The 21,837-nt window shown below is 30.1% G+C and overlaps 1 protein-coding gene across 5 annotated transcripts; it reads right to left on the bottom strand.

Moving 5' to 3' along the window:
* Nucleotides 1-16,635: 16,635 nt before the first annotated feature.
* LOC107941069 (G-type lectin S-receptor-like serine/threonine-protein kinase CES101) lies at nucleotides 16,636-20,774 on the bottom strand. Of its 5 annotated transcripts, none has more exons than XM_016874588.2 (8): nucleotides 20,553-20,747; nucleotides 19,340-20,454; nucleotides 18,853-18,954; nucleotides 18,599-18,774; nucleotides 18,147-18,357; nucleotides 17,771-18,008; nucleotides 17,420-17,570; nucleotides 16,636-17,196 (listed from the first exon to the last, which is right to left on the bottom strand). In XM_016874588.2, the coding sequence occupies exons 2-8, from the start codon at nucleotides 20,313-20,315 to the stop codon at nucleotides 16,888-16,890; spliced, it is 2,163 nt and encodes a 720-aa protein (XP_016730077.1). In that variant the 5' UTR covers nucleotides 20,316-20,454; nucleotides 20,553-20,747; the 3' UTR covers nucleotides 16,636-16,887. The 5 variants fall into 5 exon arrangements, 4 of the variants coding, with proteins under 4 accessions (XP_016730077.1, XP_040969388.1, XP_016730074.1 ...); XM_041113454.1 differs by having other exon boundaries at nucleotides 19,340-20,446; XM_016874585.2 differs by having other exon boundaries at nucleotides 19,340-20,774.
* Between the last annotated feature and the right edge of the window lie 1,063 nt (nucleotides 20,775-21,837).

Raw genomic sequence — 21,837 nt, 5'->3', positions numbered from 1 at the left:
TACTAAACTTTCCAAAAATTCCATCCATTTCCAATTTTTGTCCATAGACTTAGAAATTGGTAAAATTTCTATTTAAGACATCCTAATTAATATTTCAAAACAATTTCATACTAGAAACTTCTAGAATACAAGTTTTGCAAATTATTCGATTTAGTCCCTAATTTCAATTTAAGCACTTTATGCATAAAATTTCTTCATGAAATTTTCACACAATCATGCAATCATATCATAGACCTTAAATAATCATAAAATAATTATTTCTATCTCGGATTTTGTGGTCACGAAACCACTATTCCGACTAGGCCCAAAATCAGGATATTACAAAATTATTGCAATTTAATCCTTATTTCCAGCCGTTATTCTCACACAAATTGATAACAACCTATGAATTCTATAAAATGTCAGAATTTTCCATAATTTCAACACTTTTCAATTTAATCCTTAAAACATGTTTTCCCGATCTTGAGCTAAATTAATAATTTCATTCAATTTTGTAATTTAAATAATAAAATAATCCATTTCATGCAAATTGGTCATTTTTAACATTTTTTTTATAAAATTGCCCATAAAATTTTACTTTTATTTAATTTAGTCCATGAGCCTAAAACATACAAATTAGCCATGCTAGCTGAATATTCATACATATTTTCCTCCTCCTCCTCTCCATTCCACATCCTTAATTTATATAACATGCAACAAGTAACATTATCAATAATTTCATTATTTACTTTGTAAATTCAAAACTGTCCATTTGCGTCATAGTCACTAAATTATTTATATCTTCATCTAAAGAACTCAAAATTAAGATCCGCTAATTTTCCTTGAAACTAGACTTACTTATCTTATTACCATAAAATTTCTGAGGTCTCGATACCTCGTTTTCAATTTTAATTATTTTAATATATATATTTTAGTACATTTCACTATTTCTAAATTTTTCCTAACTTCACTTTTAACTTATACTCACTAAATTAATAATATTTCCTACTCATTTGTCGGATTTAGTGATCTCGAATCACTGTTCCGACACCACTGAAAATTAGGCTGTTACAACTCTCCCCCCTTTAGGGATTTTCGTCCCCGAAAATCTTACCAGAAGAAGTTGCTTTCAACACTCATAAAACACCTTTACTAACTTCTCAGAATCACAATTTGATTTAACCTCGAATATCTTTTTCCATTCACCTTTGAACTCTAAAACACAATGTTGGAACATACTGTCAAAATTCTAAATTACCCTCTCAGGGATACATATACTCAGCTGATCTATCAAATGAAAACTCTGTACCTGCTGAAATGATCATACAGATCTTTCTTTGTCAAATGAACAACCATAAACTAAATAACATTTTCCTTTCCGATGTTAATGACAATCCCAATTCGAAATCTATAGTCATTCTATCTCATAACACACTAGTATTATCATTGACTGCAATAATCCTAAATGTTCTTAATGTTCGGCTTACTTGCTAACAAATAGACATCTGATGTAACAGCCCGATTTTGACTCTAATTGGACATAGTGGTTTCGGGACCACAAATCCGAGTCTGAAAAATATTTTAATATTATTTTGTGTGTTTATGATGTGTGAATTTAAATGTGTGAAAGTTTCGTGAATTAATTTTGTTGTTTATGTGTTTAATTGACAAAAGTATCAAATTGCATAAAATGTGAAGTTTGATTATTAAGGTGTAAAGTGCTTATTTGATGGTGGCTTTTAAATATGAGGTTCTTAAAGGGCAATTAGCCCATTTTAAAAGATAGTGGACGGCAATGATAGTTAATATATACTTTTTATATATTAAATATAAAGTTATAATAGTAATAGTATAATATTATATTATTATATCATTAAAACATAAAAGAAATAAGTTTTTTTTTTCTTTCTTCATTGTTTGTATCACCGAAACAAAAGAAAGAAACTTTGTTCTTCAAGCTTTAGCATTCGGCCATCTTAGGGATTTCAATTCAAGGTTAGTTTGATTTTAGTTTTTGATAATTTTTACGTTTTTGAGATCGTTGCTTTGAATACTTCAAAACCCATGTCTTAATTTTGTGAATTGATGAATATTTTGAATTATGCCATTGATGAATATTTGTGTTTTGGGGTGTTTGATGATGAATAATGGAAGATATGTCTTAGATTAACATGTTTTGTATTGGTATTTTTGATGAATTTGAGTATTTAGGGCTAAATTGTGAAAATAAATTTTTGAGGGACTAAAATGTGAAATAAATGCAATGTGTGGACTTGTATGAGAACCATGAATATTCGGCCCTTGTGTGTTATGGGCAAATTTTGTGTATTTTGTGTTTTGTGCAAAAAGGACTAAATTGCAAAAAGTGCAAAATGTTAGGGGCAAAATGGTAATTTTCCCATTTATGTATTGTTGGACTCAAATGAATGTTTTGATGAATAAAAAGGTTAAATTTGACTATGTTTAGATCAAGGAACGAAGAAAACGAATTTGGATCGGGGGAAGTCGAAGATAATCGAATAGTCGATCGTGTTTGCTGATATCCGAGGTAAGTCTATTAGCTATTTAATGTCATAAAATCAGTATATAAATAAGTATATGAGCTGTTTTTGGATGAATTATAATTAAAATATGATAGTTGAAATAATTGAAAGTATGAGTGAATTATATATATATTATGCAAATCTACATCTATATGTTCTCGTATTGAACTTAGGTATGCCATTTATACAAGTTTATAAGGGGTTCGACTATGCAACTATGCATGTATATGTTCTTGTGATAAATTTAAGTATGAAACTTATATATGAAAAAGGGAGATTCGATTAGGTATGTATGTTCTTGTAAAGGTTCTTGAACGGGGTTGAAGAGATGAAATTATTAGCTTGGATTATCTTAATGTGTTCGAAAGTACGATATTAATAATATGCTTCATTGTGTTAAGTTATATATATATACATATATATATTCGGATGTATAATTTAGATATTGAGTTGAATTTGATGACTGAACTTTTTATACCGATGTGGGTTAAGGATATAGTTTATAAATTATTGAGCTGAATTTTTATGTGAATTCTATATACCATTATGATATACAACTCCTATGAATTGAGATTCTTTTGTTAAAGCTCAGTATCATTCGGTTTATCGTTAGTGACATAATTCAGACTATAAGTCTAGCAGGCTTAATGCCGGTGACACATTTCAGACTATAAGTCTAGAGGCTTAATGCCGGTGACACATTTCGGACTATAAGTCTAGCAGGCTAAGAGCCGGTGTATTGAATCAGGTTTTAAAACCTAGCAGGCTAAATGCCGGTGAATCCGTTTAAAGCATGTGATAATATACAATTGATACCTCTATGATTTTGATTATATGAAATCGATGTATACATAAATGTTCAATCACATGATTTTAGTCATATTAACTTGATGAGCATATATATATACATATATTTGGTCTAAGCAATTGATAGATATGTATATATATATATGTTGCATTCGGCATAGGTGGATATATTTATGTGTATGCATTCGGCATAGGTGAAAATAAGTGTATGTATCTATGCATTCGGCATAGATGGGTATAGGTGCATATGTGCATTCGGCATTTATGGATGATAAGCATAAAAATTTGGCTTTTGATATATGTAGTTGAATAGTTGTATTTAAATGGATTCGATGAAGTGCGAACAATAAGTACTCTAGAAATCAGTATATGCTGTTAAGGATTATACTAGTAACTTGATTATATGCATATAATGTATATACATTTGTCCGTTTATGTGTATTAGATAAATATACATCCTTTTAGACTTAAACAAAATGACTCAATAAAGTAGTGTTTGATTAGTAATCATATTTGATGATTGTAATTTCAATAAATTTACTTAAAGAATTATATGATTCTTTTATATGTATTATAGATATGCTGTAGACTTACTAAACTATAAAAGCTTACTTTGTTTGCTTTCGTTCATTCGTTTTTATAGATTTTTTTTTGGAGACGCGTTACGAGCTCGGGGATCATCAGCACCGCCCATCACACTATCGACTTCTTTTGGTATTTTGTTAAATATTTGAACTCGATCTTATGGCATGTATAGGCTTGATAATGTTTTGGATAATTTTGAATCCTATTGTGTAAATAGCAATGCGAAAAGAGTTTAACTTCCATGCTTGAATTTGATTATATATGTTCATGAATTGGACTTGCATTTGGAATTAGATATTAAAGTTATGTTTATGTGAGCTTGGTTTCGTAATGCCTCGTAACCCTGATTCGGCGACGGAGACGGGTTAGGGGTGTTACATCTGAACATGAACTCAAAGATATTATGTAACGCTCGTGCAATCACTAGTACATCTAACTCACAAGAAGATAATAAAGATCTTGATAATTTCTCAAAGAAAGCTAGAAGAAAAACACTGCTTACCGACTCTGGACTTCCATCATAACAGAGATAATATATTTCCCGCATGTATAAAACAAAATCATAATCAGTAGAAACATAAGAATAGTCTCACATAAATTTTTACCATTAACTTCATTTCCAACATATTAAAATAGAATTCCAAGAAGATGAAGAAATGGCGATCATAAACCGACCAGACCAATAGGGCTTTCGTCTAACATCATAATTAACTAGCATTCTCAAAACATCAGAACTCCACCAGAGACTGAACAACCACACACATATCTCTAAGGATAAAAGAATATATAGAATACCCAGAAAAGATGATCATATTCGTTTCAACTGTAACTATCACACACAGACATCTTTACTACTCAATTATCATTTTTTTATACTAATTCTGTCATCATGAACCCCGAATCATTCCATTCATTAACGAAAACCAATTCGGGAAAAATTTCAGCAAACACATACTTCAGACATCGTATCTGAATAAGTCGACTAGCCGAGGTTAACTTTTTCTTTAACCATGACATTACGTAATCTGAATGATCTTTAGAATAATCTGATATCTTTTTTTTTTTCAAAACTATATTCACTTGTCAAACTATTTTCAACTCCGTCTGCATTATTAATTATTCTATTACTGTACTCATTAGTTTCACATTTGTGAGCTTATTCAACATTTTTTTTTGTAAATTTTCATTATAAAATACTACATTGGTAAGAGGGTGAGGTCGTAAAGCCTCTAACTGAGTTCTCATAAATACACACATATAACTTAGCGTTTATCATCAACATCATATCATCACAATTACATAATTCACTTCAAGCAAATTAATATACATGATTATGTTACACGAACTTTTCAATTATCCATTTCAAACTAGTGTACTTAAACATACATTCCATGAATTTTGAGTAAATTTACTCATAGCATTTACTTAACCAAACAAGTCAGACACATAATATCATATGAATGCCACACAAACATAGATAAGTTTATCACAATATAAACTTTCATTTCATTCACATTTCATCATTTCTCAACTTTTGATTATCTCATTTCGTACATTGTCACATACATATCATGAACTTCTATTCTTACATTTCTAAGTTCCTTCTCATCGTAAACACATTTCAAATATCTCAATATCACTAACTCATACTTCTCTTACCATATACATAATTTAAATTTAACATTTAATAATAAATAATTTGAATTATAGTAATACAATTGTACGTTGAGTATGTTTGTACTCAGTGGTATTACCATAATTCAAATTATAAATACTATAATAAATAATAGACATCAAACATGTAACAATATAAGTCATATGTGTTAATTATGCTTTAATTTCATATCTCGGCAATAGTCTTTCATCAAATGGCATCATATATCATCTATATTATCTTTAATCAATTCATGAACCTTTGGTTCAAACTTTCAATCTCATATCTCTATTTCAATTCACAATTCACATTTCTTTTTATAATTCCACTTTTTCACACTTTCAATAGTTTAATCGATCAAATTCATTCGATTTTCTCATTTCATTTACTCAACCCTATTAACATAACTTGGACTCAGACGGATACACGGATCTAACCAAACACACCAACAAGGCACATTGTGCCTAAAACGGTACATAGTACCTGATCAGAATACGACACATAAGTGCCTGAAACGACACACGAAGTGCCTGCTGCGACACACAAGGTGCCTGAAATACGACAGATAAAGTGCCTGATCAGTAAAGCCGACAAATCCCGTACACTTCCAGTTCCTATGGCATGCCAATTATATCCGACTAGTCCGACAAGTTAATAGGGAATTCAATTCTCATTTCAATTTCACTTAATATTCATATTTACCCCTATTAACAAGACTCGGACGTTGGCGAATACACGGATTCCATCCAAACACACCAAAATGTCCAACCAAAACACACCAGTATAATCCTCCAAAACACACCAGTATCATATAATCCTCCCAAACACACCAGAATAATATAATCCATCCAAAACACACCAGAATAGCACAAAGTGCCTCTTCGGATAAATCCGAAGGATATAAACATCAGCATATCCAAATCTCATCTCCAAATCCCTTCTCAAAATCCTATGGCATGCCAACTATATCCGACTCAGTCCGGTACAGTTAATAGGGTATTCAATTCACTTTCCAGTTTCCAATCAATACACATTTCAATTAATCACATATTCATATCAATTTCATCACATTCCCAATCAATAAAATTTTCAAATATAACATATAACCAAAATTCTATTTCCACATCAATCACATATATCCATACAAATTTAATTCAATATTGATACTTACCTAAAAATTTTACTTACTATACACATAAATTTAAATATAACATTTATTCATACATTTATGAGTTCTGACTCATCATAATCTACTTTTGCTCATATATTTGAGTATCGCTTTCAACATTATCGTAATTAGCTCGGTTGGGAAAGTATCTCTATCTTTAAGTAAAATAAATCTCATCAGAGCTGGAAGATATTAAATTATCTTATCACAAGTTATATAATGGCATGTATTTCTAGATTTCACATATGCTACGTTCGGTCCGAGAACTGACTAAACCTTAGCTCTGATACCAATAAATGTAACGCCCCTAACCCGAATCCGTCACCTGAATAGAGTTACGGAGCATTACCGGAGTTACCGATTCATTTATCAGATATTTTATTAATTCGATATCTTTTCTTTTCCACGTTCAAGTCTCGTATTCAAGTCATTCGGATCTTTATAAAGAAATTTGATAGTCGTTTTCATTTATTTCATGTCATAATACATTCAACTAATGCTCTAAACAAAATTATCATTTTACCCCTAAACTTTTAATTAATGACGATTTCATCCTTAGGTTAAAATAAAATAAAATTATTGCAATTTAATCCTTATTTCCAGCCGTTATTCTCACAAAAATTGATAACAACCTATGAATTCTATAAAATGTCAGAGTTTTCCATAATTTCAACACTTTTCAATTTAATCCCTAAAACATGTTTTTCCCCGATCTTGAGCTAAATTAATAATTTCATTCAATTTTGTAATTTAAATAATAAAATAATCCATTTCATGCAAATTGGTCATTTCTAACATTTTTTTACAAAATTGCCCATAAAATTTTACTTTTATTCAATTTAGTCCATGAGCCTAAAACATACAAATTAGCCATGCTAGCTGAATATTCATACATATTTTCCTCCTCCTCCTCTCCATTCCACATCCTTAATTTATATAACATGCAACAAGTAACATTATCAATAATTTCACTATTTACTTATGTATATTCAAAACTGTCCATTTGCATCATAGTCACTAAATTATTTATATCTTAAGCTACAGAACTCGAAATTAAGATCCACTAATTTTTATTGAAACTAGACTTACTTATCTTATTACCATAAAATTTTCAGAATTTTTGGTTTAGCCAATAAGTACATTTTATTCTTTAAAGTTGCCCATGTTCTTCTGTCTGACAGTTCCGACCCTTCTTCACTAAGAATTAATTATCTCATCGTACGGGATTCGGATGATGTTCCCGCTTATTTCTATTGAAAATAGACTCTTTAAGGATTCTAAACATATAAATTTAATCCCTTAATTATTTTTCTCCAATTTTTGATGATTTTCCAAAGTCAGAACAGGGAACCCAAAATCATTCTGACATGGTCCCACAAAACTTATTATATCTCATGATTTACAATTCCATTGCTTACACCATTTCTTCTATAAGAAACTAGACTCAATAAGCTTTAATTTCATATTTTATTCATCCTCTAATTAGATTTCTAAAATTTTTGGATATTTTTCAAAGTTAGACTATTGCTGCTGCCCAAAACTGTTTTAGTGCAAAATGTTGATTTTCATTTTGCCCCAAATTTCACAATTCATACAATTCAGTCCTTACTTAATTAACCCCTCAATTAAAATAATTTTCTCAATTAATACTTTTCCTAGACATTATAAGTTATTTCATAACTATTGAAATTTAGAATTTCCACATAAAACTCTAACTTCAAACTCTTTTACAGTTTAGGTCCCAAACATTCACTTTCTATTAAATTCTTTCAATAAAATCAGCATATAAACAATTTAAAGCTCTAATTCTATGTAAAATCATCATATACTTCCAGCACATATTCATAGAAACTTTCAATTTCTTTCATAGAATCAAGAACTAATGAATTCAACAAATGGACCTAGTTGTAAAAGTCACAAAAACACAAAAATTTCAAGAAATAATCAAGAATTGAACTTACTTGCAGTAAAAATATGAAAAACCAGTTTAAGAGAACTCTTCCATGGTATTTTTGCTGATGATAATGCAGAAAAATAAAGAGAAATCTAGATAATTCCACTTTAGTCCTAACTTTATTAAGTAAATTTTGCAATTTTCCAATTTTGCCCTTAATTCCATTTTCTTGGTGATTTCATGCTCTTGCCGTCCAGCCCAAATATACCTTGGGTCTATTTTCCTTTTAAACCCTCTTTCTTTTATCATTTAAGCTATTTAATCATTTCCCACAATTTTGCATTTGATATAATTTAGTCCTTTTTGTTCAATTAGCTATCAGTACTTTAAAATTTCTTGACGAAACTTTAATACTAACTTATTAACACTCCATAAATATTTATAAAAATATTTATGGATCGATTTAAAATTCCCGAGGTCTCGATACCTCGTTTTCAATTTTAATTATTTTAATATATATATTTTAGTACATTTCACTATTTCAAAAATTTTCCTAACTTCACATTTAACTTATACTCACTAAATTAATAATATTTCCTACTCATTTGTCGGATTTAGTGATCTCGAATCACTGTTCCGACACCACTGAAAATTAGGCTGTTACAGTAAACATAAAGAAAATAAAAGATATACTAATAGACTATTAAAAGTGGGAACATAGTAATAAATAAGAGAACAATGAGAGTTCTTAAGGTAACTCTTTGTAGGGTAAAGATAACTTATGTTATCAATATGTAATATGAAATATTATTGGCCACATATGTGGCATATGTGCAAATATTTTATTTTTGTTAATATTCTTTGAGGAATGATATGAAAATGTAGGAATGAATTCTATCATTATAGATGGAAAATATTTATCTTATTTGGTATTGAAACAAACAAATATTATTCCAATATTTGATGGTACAAAATTTGTTGAAAGCCCCAGAAGAGCTAATATATTACTATCTAAAAAGCACAAAATTTGTAATGGTTAATGCATTACTTTTAAAAGTTATTTGTAATGGATCTCATATTGAGATTGTGAATGAGGAAAATATTATATTTCATAAAAATAAATAAAGAGGATTCAATTATTAATTTATAATCTTTATGATATTCTTTTGTCATTATCCTTATTAAAGGGTTGAAAGCAAATTAAATATTTGAATGTGAAAGACCTACTAATGAGCAATAGAATATGATAATTCTATCTAAAGGTTATTATGGTTGGATGCATCTAAAGTTGCAAGTATTTTTTAAAAACTGTGAGTATAACTCTATAATATTTAGAATAAGTTCTCAATTAAAATTACGTGGTAAAATATTACTGATGAAAATTTGCAAGAAAGACGTCATTGGTTATATACCTGTTATACACATGAAAAATAAGATTCACTCTCAAAGTTTGCTATTAATAGATTTTTTGGCATTTGAAGATTTTGGCATATTCCCTGATATGAATATTGCATACAATTATTTGAAAATTATATTTATCGACTTGGTGGCATTATAGACTTCACATTGATTTAGACATTTCCAGTAGTAAATGCCACAATAGTACTTATATGTGGATACAAATTAAAAAGAATGATAATAAAATTTTTAATTGGTTACAATTTAGCACAATTGAAACACATGCTAGAAATTTACCAATACAAATGCGTTTACTATTTTGTGTGACCAGTTAGACTATCTTGGATCATATATGATGCGAAAATTAATTGAGAATTCATATGGACATCCATTAAAGAACCAGAAGATTTTTTAATTTAAAGAATTCTTATTTGTTGCTTGTTCTCAATAAAAATTGGTTATTAGAAACTCACTAGCTAAAGTTGAGATTTAATGTTTTGCATTTTTTAAATGAATATGGGCTTATTCATCCACCATGTGGATGGTTTTGATATTATATAATTTTGGTAGATGCATCTACAAAATAATCACATGTGTTATCAACTCGCAACCTATCATTTGCGAGATTACTTATTTAAATGATTAATTTCATATTATGCAATTAAAACAATTCATCTTGCTAATGTTGGTGAGTTTACATCCCAAGTTTTCAACGATTATTGCATGTCAATTGGGATAAAAGTTGAACATCCTGTAGCTCATGTTCACACACAATAGTTTAACTAAATTATTTATCAAATGTCTCCAACTAATAGCTAAATCATTATTTATGAGAATAAAACTTTCTATTTCAAAATGAGATTGTATTGATTTACATGTTGTACGCATCAAGCCAATAAATTATAAATACTCCCCTTTACAATTTATTTTTGGTCAAGAGCCAAATATTTCCCATCTTAAAATTTTTAGATGTGCGGTATATGTTCCAACAGCTCCACCACAACGCACAGGTCATAATAAGAGATTGATAATGTATATTTATATGAGTCTCCTTATAATATTTTTGAGCAATTAATTCGAGATTTAATTGTGATATAAGTTGTCAATTTTCCTAACATTAAAGGGAGAGAAACAATAACTTGTAATAAGTTAAGGGGAGAGTAATTGAACCATAAGTTCAATAAGGATAACTTATTACAAGTTAACTGTTAGATATATTTACAAACTTAATGAGAATAACCAAGTGTTATATAGATTGATCCGTTCCAAAGATGAAAAATTCTTCTAGATGGTCATATAGTGGAGGCGAGTGCTTCAAAAGAGACCCAAGATATAATTAATAAGTAAAACTTCAGAAGAGATTCAGATACCTGAAACTGAATTTTAAAATAATGAAAATAAGAGATCTCGATAAGTTATGTCAATTTGAGAAAATGTGGAATTGAATAATAAAATTGGTTGATAATGATTTTGCATGCAATATTATTATTGAAATAATGAAATAAAAGTAGAATTTTGAATAAATCTATTGAGAAATATAGATATAGAATAAATTGATCAAAATAGAAAGACGCAACTCAAGTTGTAACATCCCGAAATAGGGCCTAAACGGAATAGTGGTTGCGAAACCACAAATCCGAGGTAGAAAAATTTATTTTATTATTATTTTGAGGTTCATGGTATGATTGCATGATTGTGTGAAAATTTCGTGATGAAATTCTATGCATAAAGTGCTTAAGTTGAGGTTAGGGACTAAATCGAATAATTTGCAAAACTTACATTCTAGAAGTTTTTGGTATGAAATTACTTTGGAATATTAATTAGAAGGGTTTAAATAACAATTTGACCAATTTTAAGTTCATGGACAAAAATTAGGACATGGAAGGAATTTTTGAAAGTTTAGTAAAGAGGGGTAATTTGGTCATTTGGATATTAAATGAATTAAAAAGGGGAAAAATAACAAAAAAATGACAATTAGTTTCTGCCTATTTTTGCTCTCCTCCATAGCTGGGGTTTCTTCAACTTTCAAGCTTCATAGTAAGTGATTCCAAGCCCCGTTTTTAATGATCTTTATGTTTTTGGAGTCTCGGTAACTTGATTAAGCTTATTCTAGCAATAATTCAACCTAGGGTTCATATTTGGAAAAATACCCATGGCTGAAATTTGTGTATTTTGGTGTTTTATGATAGAATATGAGGTTTTAAATTATGTTAAACAACTTATGCTACTCGGTTTTAAGTGAAAACGAGTAAAAGGGCTTAAATTGGAAAAAAATACCAATAGTCATAAGTATATGTTAGAGTGTGATTTTGATATTGCCATAGAAGGGAAAAATTATCAGCATGTCATAAAACATAAGAAAATAGGATGAAGTTTAATTTACGAGCCTTGGGTAAAAAGTGTAAATATGTGAAAGTTTAGGGGTAAAAATATAATTTTGCAAAAGTTTGGGTCAAGGACTGTTTTAATAAATGTGAATATTAAATAAGTTAAATTTGCTATTATAGATCAAGAAGAACGAAATTCGGGAGTAGATCGGGGAAAAGAAAAAGTAAAGGACTAAATTGTAAAGTTTAGTCACATTTTGTATCAAGGTAAGTTACAGTAAATAAATGCAATATTCTTTTATTTTACATTATTATTTTCAACTTCCAGCATTTATATATTTATGTTATGAAAATATTTAAAGTCGAATTTAAGGTGAAGTGACAGAGGAAAAGTGTTAGAAAGCCCCGGTTGAACCCTAGGAATGTTAGGATATTAGGGTTGACAGGACAGAACAGAAATGAGCCATGTAAGTCCATATTAGAAATATGGCTTTGGAGACAGGATTGAGCCATGTAAGTCCATATTATATATGGCATTGGAGACAGGAATAATTCATGTAAGTCCATGTCAAAGACATGGCATTGGCAGGATATTGATAGACAGGAACGACCCTAGTGTCCTTAGTATTTCGAGTGGTTCAACGGGTCAGGATACGAGTTAAATTACAGTGAATTAACAGTAAAGGAAAAGTAGATTATACTTATGAAAAAGGAAAAGTCGGGTAAGAAAAAAGGTAAGGGAATAAAGAAGAAGATAGAAATTGAGAAGTAAAGAAATTTATGATGTTAGATGATATTATGCATAATTATCCATTATGTTGAATGTTATGATTTATTTGCTTGTAAGCTTACTAAGCCTAGTGCTTAATCTCTTTATTTTCTTCTTCTTATAGTACTTATCTAGTCACTCGGGGATCAAAGGAAACGTCGGAGGCTGATCACACTATCAAAGAAATAACTCGGTATAACTAAACGTTTTGTTTTGGGTATGGCATGTATAGAAACTTAGCTACTTTGGTATAATATGAACAATGAATGATGTGTAAATACTTGCTAGTGATTAGCTAATAAAATAGCCGATGATATACATGTTTATTAATATGTATGATTGAATGATGATTATCACATGAAAATTATGAAAAATGTGAAAGTAACCTAAAAACAGATTCAAGTAACAGAAATGACGTAACTTTGAAAAATCACTAAAAATTGTAGAAACATAGTTTGAAGATGAATAATATATGAAATTAAAGCTTATTATGTATATTTTCTTATGGAATAAGAAAAACAGGTAGAGGTATTATATTTTATGAGATATCTGAGTTTTAGTGAAACAGGGTCAGAGCGATTTCTAGATCCCCTGTTTCAACTTTTGAAATTCACCATAAATAGTAAAAAAGTAATTAGAAGGTGTAATTTATATGTTAAGAATCCTTGTTGAATCTAGTTTTGGGAGAAACAAATAGCTTAGTCATATGAATTTTGTACAGGAAGAAAAATGGTTCGTAGTAAGAAGAGGTCAGTGCAGTCAAGTTTTGAAACAGGGGAAACTTTAACTAATAAACTGTACTAATTGGCCAAGTCAAAAATTCTAGAAAAAAATTAGTAGATAGATATATGAGTCTAGTTTCAGTAAAAATTTACGGATCTTAATTTTGAGTTTTGAAACTCGAGAAATGAATTTTTAAGCAACCATGACGCAGAAAAACAGTTTATTCCAAAAATTAAAATAAGTGGTTTAGAGTTGTTTAAAAGGTAAGATAAGTTTAGTAACACCTCAAGCTTGACTCCGGTGACGGTTTCGGGCGTGGGGGTGTTACACAAGTACAATTAAATTCGTGGAGTTTTTGGACCAGTAGTCCAAATATCTAAAGGTATAAAGCCAGTAAGGGTGCAATTGAAGTATTTTTGCAAAAGCGGAATAAAAATATGATGTTTTTCGCTAAGTACTGGTATTGCTTATGAAACTATATAATATTCTTTTGTGGTGGATGCATCAATCTTTAGATATATTATTAAATTGACAATTCATAAAAGATTTAACTTGCGTCTAATGGTTGTTGTTGCAACCTTTATAAATCACTATATAGTAAAGTTTATATTAAAATCCTTGAAGGATTTAGAATGCTAGAAGCATATTGAAATTTTTGGGAAATTATTCATTTATATGAATTGAAATAATTTGAACATATGTGGTAAATTTGAGTAGTTGAAGGAGGATTATAAAATGATCCAAAATACATATTTGTGTTTTTATAAAGGAATTATGATTAAAGTTTGTTATGATTATTGTTGAATCTCCTGAAGAGATCAAAATATATTTCTTCAAATTTCCCTCACTCATGACTTTTAAAAGAATGGTGATATAAATGGTTAGCAATACATTCAAATAGTCTTTTAAAAAACTAGTACTCAAGATTGAATACGTAAAATATGAGAAAATATGTGATGTTTTCATAAGGGGAGTAAATACGCGTTGCACTCTTTTTTCCTTAATCGAGGTTTTGTCCCATTGGGTTTTTCTGGTAAGGTTTTTAATGAGACAGCATATTATGCATATTATAGATTGTGGACTATTTTTCCTTCATTAGGTTTTTATCCCACAGGGTTTTTCCTATTAAGGTTTTAACTAGTTACATTATCTATCAATGGACATCCAATGGGAGTGTTATGAATATCTTATTAAGTGAATGTCCATTATGATCAAGATAAAGTTTTGATGTATTTTAAATTCTAATAGTTATTAGAATTAGATCTCTACTTCTTTTATATTTCTTATGCCTATAAATAGAGACTCTGATGAAGCATTGTAATCACCTTTTTTGATCAATAAGTATATTCTCTGTTTTATAAAAAAAAAGTATATTCTCTATTGCTTTCCTATTTTCTTTGTTCTTTATTCTCTTCATCTCTCTTTATTTTATAACAGAAACAAAGTTTTAAATAATTTATTTCAGCACCAAATAAAGTTTTAAATAATATAAAAGCATAAATTTGACCTACGAAAAAAAACAAAAAAATAGTTCACTTATTTTTGTTTGTTTGGATAATTTTATAAAATTATTTAGGATAAACCATATCCCAAGTCAACTTGAAGGGCTAAACCAGAGCTAAACATAAGTACCAATGTAGTTTGAAAAATTAGATGTTAAAGTAAGAAAATGATATAATTTAAAGGATAAATCATTAATAAATTCAAAGCTAGTAATAAATTCATATATTTAATAGATTTAAATTCTAAATTTTCTTTTGAACCTTAATTATTTTATTATAAATTCAGATAGTTTTTATTTCAAATGATAAAATCTATGCTATTTTTTTACAATTCTTATTTTGTGATCATCTTCTTTACAAAGAGAAAAAAGAAGAAGAAGAAGAAGCATAGCTCCAATTTTCGTTAAAACATATCTAATGATAATGTGGGATTTAAAATTATATTTAATTAAAGTGATTAAAATGAATAAATTTAGGAAATGTAGTAATTATTTAATTAATATGTATGAATGTACTCATCTAATTTACATTAATATAGTAGATTAAGAGTTGCATTAAGATGCATGTATAGAAAATTAATAATCACTTGTAACAATTATACAAAAAGTTATAAGTGATGAAGTTATTGTAAAAGAAAAAAGATGAGAAAAATAAAAATAAATTTTCTTTTCATAGTCTTTTTCTCTCCAAGAATTCCCTCCAACTAGTATGAATATGGGATTATGTAGATAGCCATTTAAGTTGACAAACAGGAGACCAAATATATTATTATTTGATATGCAGAAAGGGATTGGGCTGTCTAAGTTTGATGATCACCGTAACCCATGTGAAACAAGAACTGAAATCTATGATTTTTCTTTTCCCACTAAGCTAGTTTGTTGTGTACTTCAATATAAACATAATCATGGGTTAAGTATGAATGTCTGTCTCAAAAATAAAAAAATTTGAATAAAAATATAAATCTATTTAGAAAATGAGCCAAGCTTTGAGTAATTTTTTGGGTTTAGGCTCAATCCGAATTTGTAAAAAAAAAAAATTGTTGTTGTTTTTTTTTACTGTTTTGCTACTATTTATTTTCATTTCACTATTATATTATTATTATTTTTAGTATTATTGTTTAAATATTATATAACTATTATTTTATTATTTTTTACTACTATTTTAAAATATTTGCTTGTTAAGTTGTACCTATTTTAATATTATTCAAGTATAAAGACTTTTTTAAATTTATTTTTAATTTGTTAGCAAATATTTATTTTAATATTTTTAGTGTATTTAGTGCATTATATTTTTTAAATTTATTTTTATATAAAAATTTAAAATTTAATACAAATGGGTTGGGCTGATACAAAATTTTACTATTTTATAGGCACGAAATTTTACACAGCCCGGCCAAGATCACCTCTACTTCAATATTAGGGAAGGTCATCTATTCGTAGCAAACAATAAATATTAGGAAAAAGAAATTTCCGTACTTGCAATCTTTTTATTTAGTCTCTAAACTGGTTTGCGGGATGATAAATATAAAGTTGATCTTCTTATCGGGCTTCCATCTCTGTAATTGAGAGATTATTTGGTGAAAAAATCTGCAACTCGCATTCCACTATCTCTGGCTCATCCCTGCTCCTGGAAAAGTAATATGCTGGCGGTTTGGCCCTAGGTAGTTGATTGCCTTCACTGTACATCATGGATAAGGCATCTAGAATGGTTGGTCTATCAACTGGGTTGTCTTGTCCGCATAGGAGACTTACATGTATGCATCTCATCACTTCATCCTTTGGATACGACTCGCCTAATGACGGATCAATTAGCTCCAAAGCTCTGCCCTCATTCCACGCCTCCCATGCCTGAAATAATCCCAGATTTCTTATAAATACCTTACAGTGCTTACATGACATGACTTCTCTTATATCAGCAAATGCGGTTAACTTGCTTGTTATGAGCTAAAAATGATCAAGGTTATTTCTAAAATTTTAAAGATAATTAATGAGCTTATTTAATATTTCAGTCTAAACACTTAATCTCATGAAAAAAAGGGGAAAAAAATTCGTATGATTTTGCTGCACTTACATATGCTACAAGGCTGAGAGGTCCACTGAGACTATGGAAACTATTATTCTTCCTGCCAGTTATTATCTCCAGCAATAAAACCCCGAAACTGAACATATCTGATCTCGTAGAGTAAATGCCATCCATTGCATACTCTGGAGACATATATCCACTGCATTAAAAATATAAATAAATAAATAAATAAGAAAAGGGTTTGAAGCTTAGATCCTTCATTTATCTTTAAATATTTGCGTCCAACACATATTTAGATAGGGATATGAAGTATAATCCTTAAAGGTTGAAAACTGACTTATCCTCATTAATTTGACCGGCCTTTGGCATGTTTGCTATGATTAGTATGTATGTACTTACTACGTTCCAACTATCCTCTCAGTGTTTGCTTCAGAGTCGTGACGACCAAAAATTTTAGCCAAGCCAAAATCTGATATTTTGGGATTCATGTCATCATCAAGTAAAATGTTGCTAGCCTTGAGGTCTCTGTGGATAACTTTCAATCTTGAATATTTATGAAGGTAAAGAAGCCCTTGACCAACACCCTCAATGATGTTATATCGTTTTTTCCAATCCAAAACGTTCTTTCTTTCAGCATCTAATTAAGATAGATTGTTAATTTGCAGATTATATAGTAATTAAAATAGATGAATGCATTCAACAAAGAAAAGAAGCAAAACTCACTGGATGATGATTAAAAAAAAAAAAGAAGTTTTTGAGTGTTTATTATTCTAACCAAAGAGGAAGAAATCCAAGCTTTTATTGGGCATGTACTCATAGATTAGCATCTTTTCTTCTTTCTCAAGGCAGCAACCTTCAAGCCTAACAAGATTTGTATGCTGCAGTTTAGCAATCAAAAGGGCTTCATTTTTTAACTCTTTCAGTCCTTGCCCAGAGCTGCTTGAAAGCCTTTTTACTGCTATTTGTTGACCACTGTGTAACTTCCCCTTAACCAGAAGAATCAAGTTAATAGCTAATTACATTGGTCATTCATGTATTTGTATGGTATCGGTGTTATTTACTTTTCATGTTAGTAGCTATCTGAATTTTGATATGTTCAAGTACTTATGTCGTGTTTGTATTTTTGTGTGTCCTATTGTGTGATTGGGTTGTGTCCAAAAGTGACAGTTCTATAACTAACTAGTAATTCTCAGCATCTAACAAGCTCAAGGAATTTGTTGAACATACCTTATAAACGGGTCCAAATCCACCTTCTCCAAGTTTATTTGTGGCTGCAAAGTTGTTCGTGGCATGTGCAATTGTTTCAAGGCTGAAAAATTGCAACGCCCGGTTTGTCTTGCCCTCTTTATTTCTGCCATTGGCTCCTAGCTCATTTAATAACATCTCTACTTCTGTTTCATCCACTGTGTGCATATTGCTTTAATAAGATCAATACTGAGAAATAATGGATGAGTAATTGAAATTAGCCTTGAAAACTTTACCTTTCGATCTTATAAGTTCTTTTACTATGAGAAGAAACATTGTTAAGGGAAAGCCCAAGGCTAGAACCAGTGAAACCACCAAGAATATTGAGTTGTCCAATTCTACATTAACAAGAAAGTAAAATCCTCATGTTCCATAATCTACAACCATTTTAAAGTACTTAAATGCTTGGTTTCTTTCTAAAATTCTAACTTCCAGCAGTTCTCAAGACCAGGAGATGAAAATTCGATGTTCTACTTGAAATAACATTTGTTTACTAGTCAGGAAAATATTTTCGATTGTATGATATCCACCGCAGTTATGGTTGCCATAAATATTATGGTGTTGTGATAAATATTGCAAAAGAAAAAAAAATAGAAAATTTTAAAATTTGAACAAAGATGATCATTTGAATCCTAAATTGTGAAAGGACCCTGCATGTGTAAGCAAAGATTATATTGATCGTTGAATGGGAGAAAATTTATAATTATCTGAGCATGAACTTACCACTCGAATTGTCCGCAAGCATGAAGTAGAGCTGTGTCGTTTCTTTATAAAAAATGGGGTGTCTTTTGGTACTCAGTCCTCTGCTCCAGACGTCGCAACTGGCGGTTCGGTCATCATAAGCAAATGCGACACAAGAACAATCGCTAGAGCAATTGGCATTGCAATCATAAAGGCTCAGATTGGAATATTCTCCAAACTTGAATTTGCCTTTAAAGGAAGCTTTGCTATGCTTATACTGTTGGACAAAATGCGTACTGCACTTGTGCGCTGTTGGCTGGATGCAACCGGTAGCAAGGTTATTGGATCTGTATAAACCGCAGCTCCAAAAAGGTGCTGCCTTTGACCTCTCCAGGATTTCACCTGAAGATGTAATGGAATATCCTGACATGGAGTGGTTTTTATTCGTGGAAAAGGAGAAGTACCTCTCTTCCTCATTTTCAGTGTAGCTGAAGTGGTGGTCAGATTCATTTGACAATTCTGGGGCTAAATCGAAATGTTTGTCGCGGTTCCGCCAAAGCCCGCTAGTCCAATAGGGCTTCCCTTTCCACGAGATTATCCATTGGCTTGCACCGCTGCGGTCTACACCAAGGGTAAAAGACCCAGTGGCAGGAACGGCATCGCTAATCCATGAACTTAGTGACCAGTTGTGCCCAGTTTTCAAGTTAATTCCGAGTTTCATGCCGGGAAGAAGCGTGTCTGTGGGATAATCAAAGCTCTGCCACAATATCCGCTTGGTAGAACCATCTGAACTCAGCTCCCTGAGTATAAAATTACCAGAATCGAGTAGCGTAGCGCTTACGTTACCAGCTGTTCGAGCAGGAGAAGATAATACAAAGGGACTGCCTCCACCATGCGACACTTTCAAACTGCCAACTTCATCTATGGTTAGGATTCCGGATTTATCAAATAACGGGTTGTCTCTATTGGCAACCCACACCGCCTTTCTATCTGCAGGCTGAGGCTGGTTGTACCACATCCCTAAGTAGCGATTGTTGGAGGAGCCGGGACTAAAGAAACCTAACCTGAATGTCCCGCCAGCAGAGATCAGATACCCCGACTCTGCATCCTTCAGCTCTTGACCTGCTGCTAATGTGTCTGTCTCTACACCTGATGAGCTAACACATATAATGCAAGTGAAGGAGCTAATAAGGAAAATCAGTTGTCTTCGTTTATTACCCATTAATCGGTTAAGCTTGGGGATTAAATCGATTACCTTGTAGTGACTATCTAGGCTTAGATATTCTGTTCCAGTTACAGTTCTGTTTTAAGTTTCAATCTTGAGGTCACTACGGTATTCATTTCTTTGACAGCGTTGGGTACGCGTCTTTAGGATTCAACATTTTCGTTCTGATGAAATTTCAGAAATCAACACTGTAACAAGTAAACGAAGGTTCCTTTGCACTTTTGAGTATCGCGTGGATCGGAAACTGTGAGGAAAATGAAATATCATTCCTTCCATAGGAAATAGCAAAGAAACAAATGTATAAGGGTCAATCTAGTATTTAGGGCCTGAACTTAACAATTATTTCAATTTGAGGGCTTGAAGATTTTTCAAATTAGTCTTTTAATTTGACAATAATTTTTACTTTAGGACCTAAACATTTTTTATCCAAACTAATCACTCACCATTAATTTAGCTAACAACAATATGATTGTGTACTCGTTTTAGTAACTTGTTTTAGTTAAAAATTTTATTTTAGTTATTCATTTTATTTATTTTTCTCTTTTAGCATTTATTTTATGTTTTATAGAAAAATCTAGAATTTTATTTTAAAAGATATGGGTTTTATCTAAAAAAACAAGTTTTTGTATTATTTTTTGGTCTAATGTGATACATATATCTGACAAATGTTATATTGAAGATAATAATATTAATTTTTTAGTGTTTAATACAGGTTTTGGAATTGATTTAATGAAAATTTATAATTAGCTAATAGTATTAGCAATGAACTTTCATCAAATCAACGCTAAAATTGAAATTAAATCACATTCGTAAGGTTGTATTTGACAAATTAAACACAAAATTAAATAAGTTCAAATTTAACACTAATTTTTTTTAAAAATTCATAAAAAAAATCAAAATATAATATTAACAATTAACTTTCATCAAACCTTATAACTCGAATTAAATATTAAAAAGTTAATATAATTATGTCTAGATATATAACTTTTATTAAATATAAATACCATATACGATAAAAAAATGACACAAATACATTTTAAAAAAGAAATATGTAGCAAATTATATTTTAAGTTATAAATTAAATTTAAAAAATGTTAACCAATCCGTATACAGTTACATGTAGCAGTTCCTTTTTAAATTCTAAGTGCCATTTGACAAGCGACAATTCTTATAACCTCGAGATGGAAGAAACTGTCTTATCGGTAAAAACTGATTTGAAATTAAAGATTTATGAACTCTTTAAAGCTTTCACTGCAAAAACCATGGGCTCCACTCAGTCATGCAGTTTTGTCAGCTTAACAAGGAATTTTTATTT

Source organism: Gossypium hirsutum, chromosome A05 (genome assembly GCF_007990345.1).
Source record: "Gossypium hirsutum isolate 1008001.06 chromosome A05, Gossypium_hirsutum_v2.1, whole genome shotgun sequence".
NCBI lineage: Eukaryota > Viridiplantae > Streptophyta > Magnoliopsida > Malvales > Malvaceae > Gossypium > Gossypium hirsutum.
The sequence above is the reverse complement of the archived record's forward strand: the minus strand, read 5'-3'. Positions and strand labels throughout refer to the sequence as shown.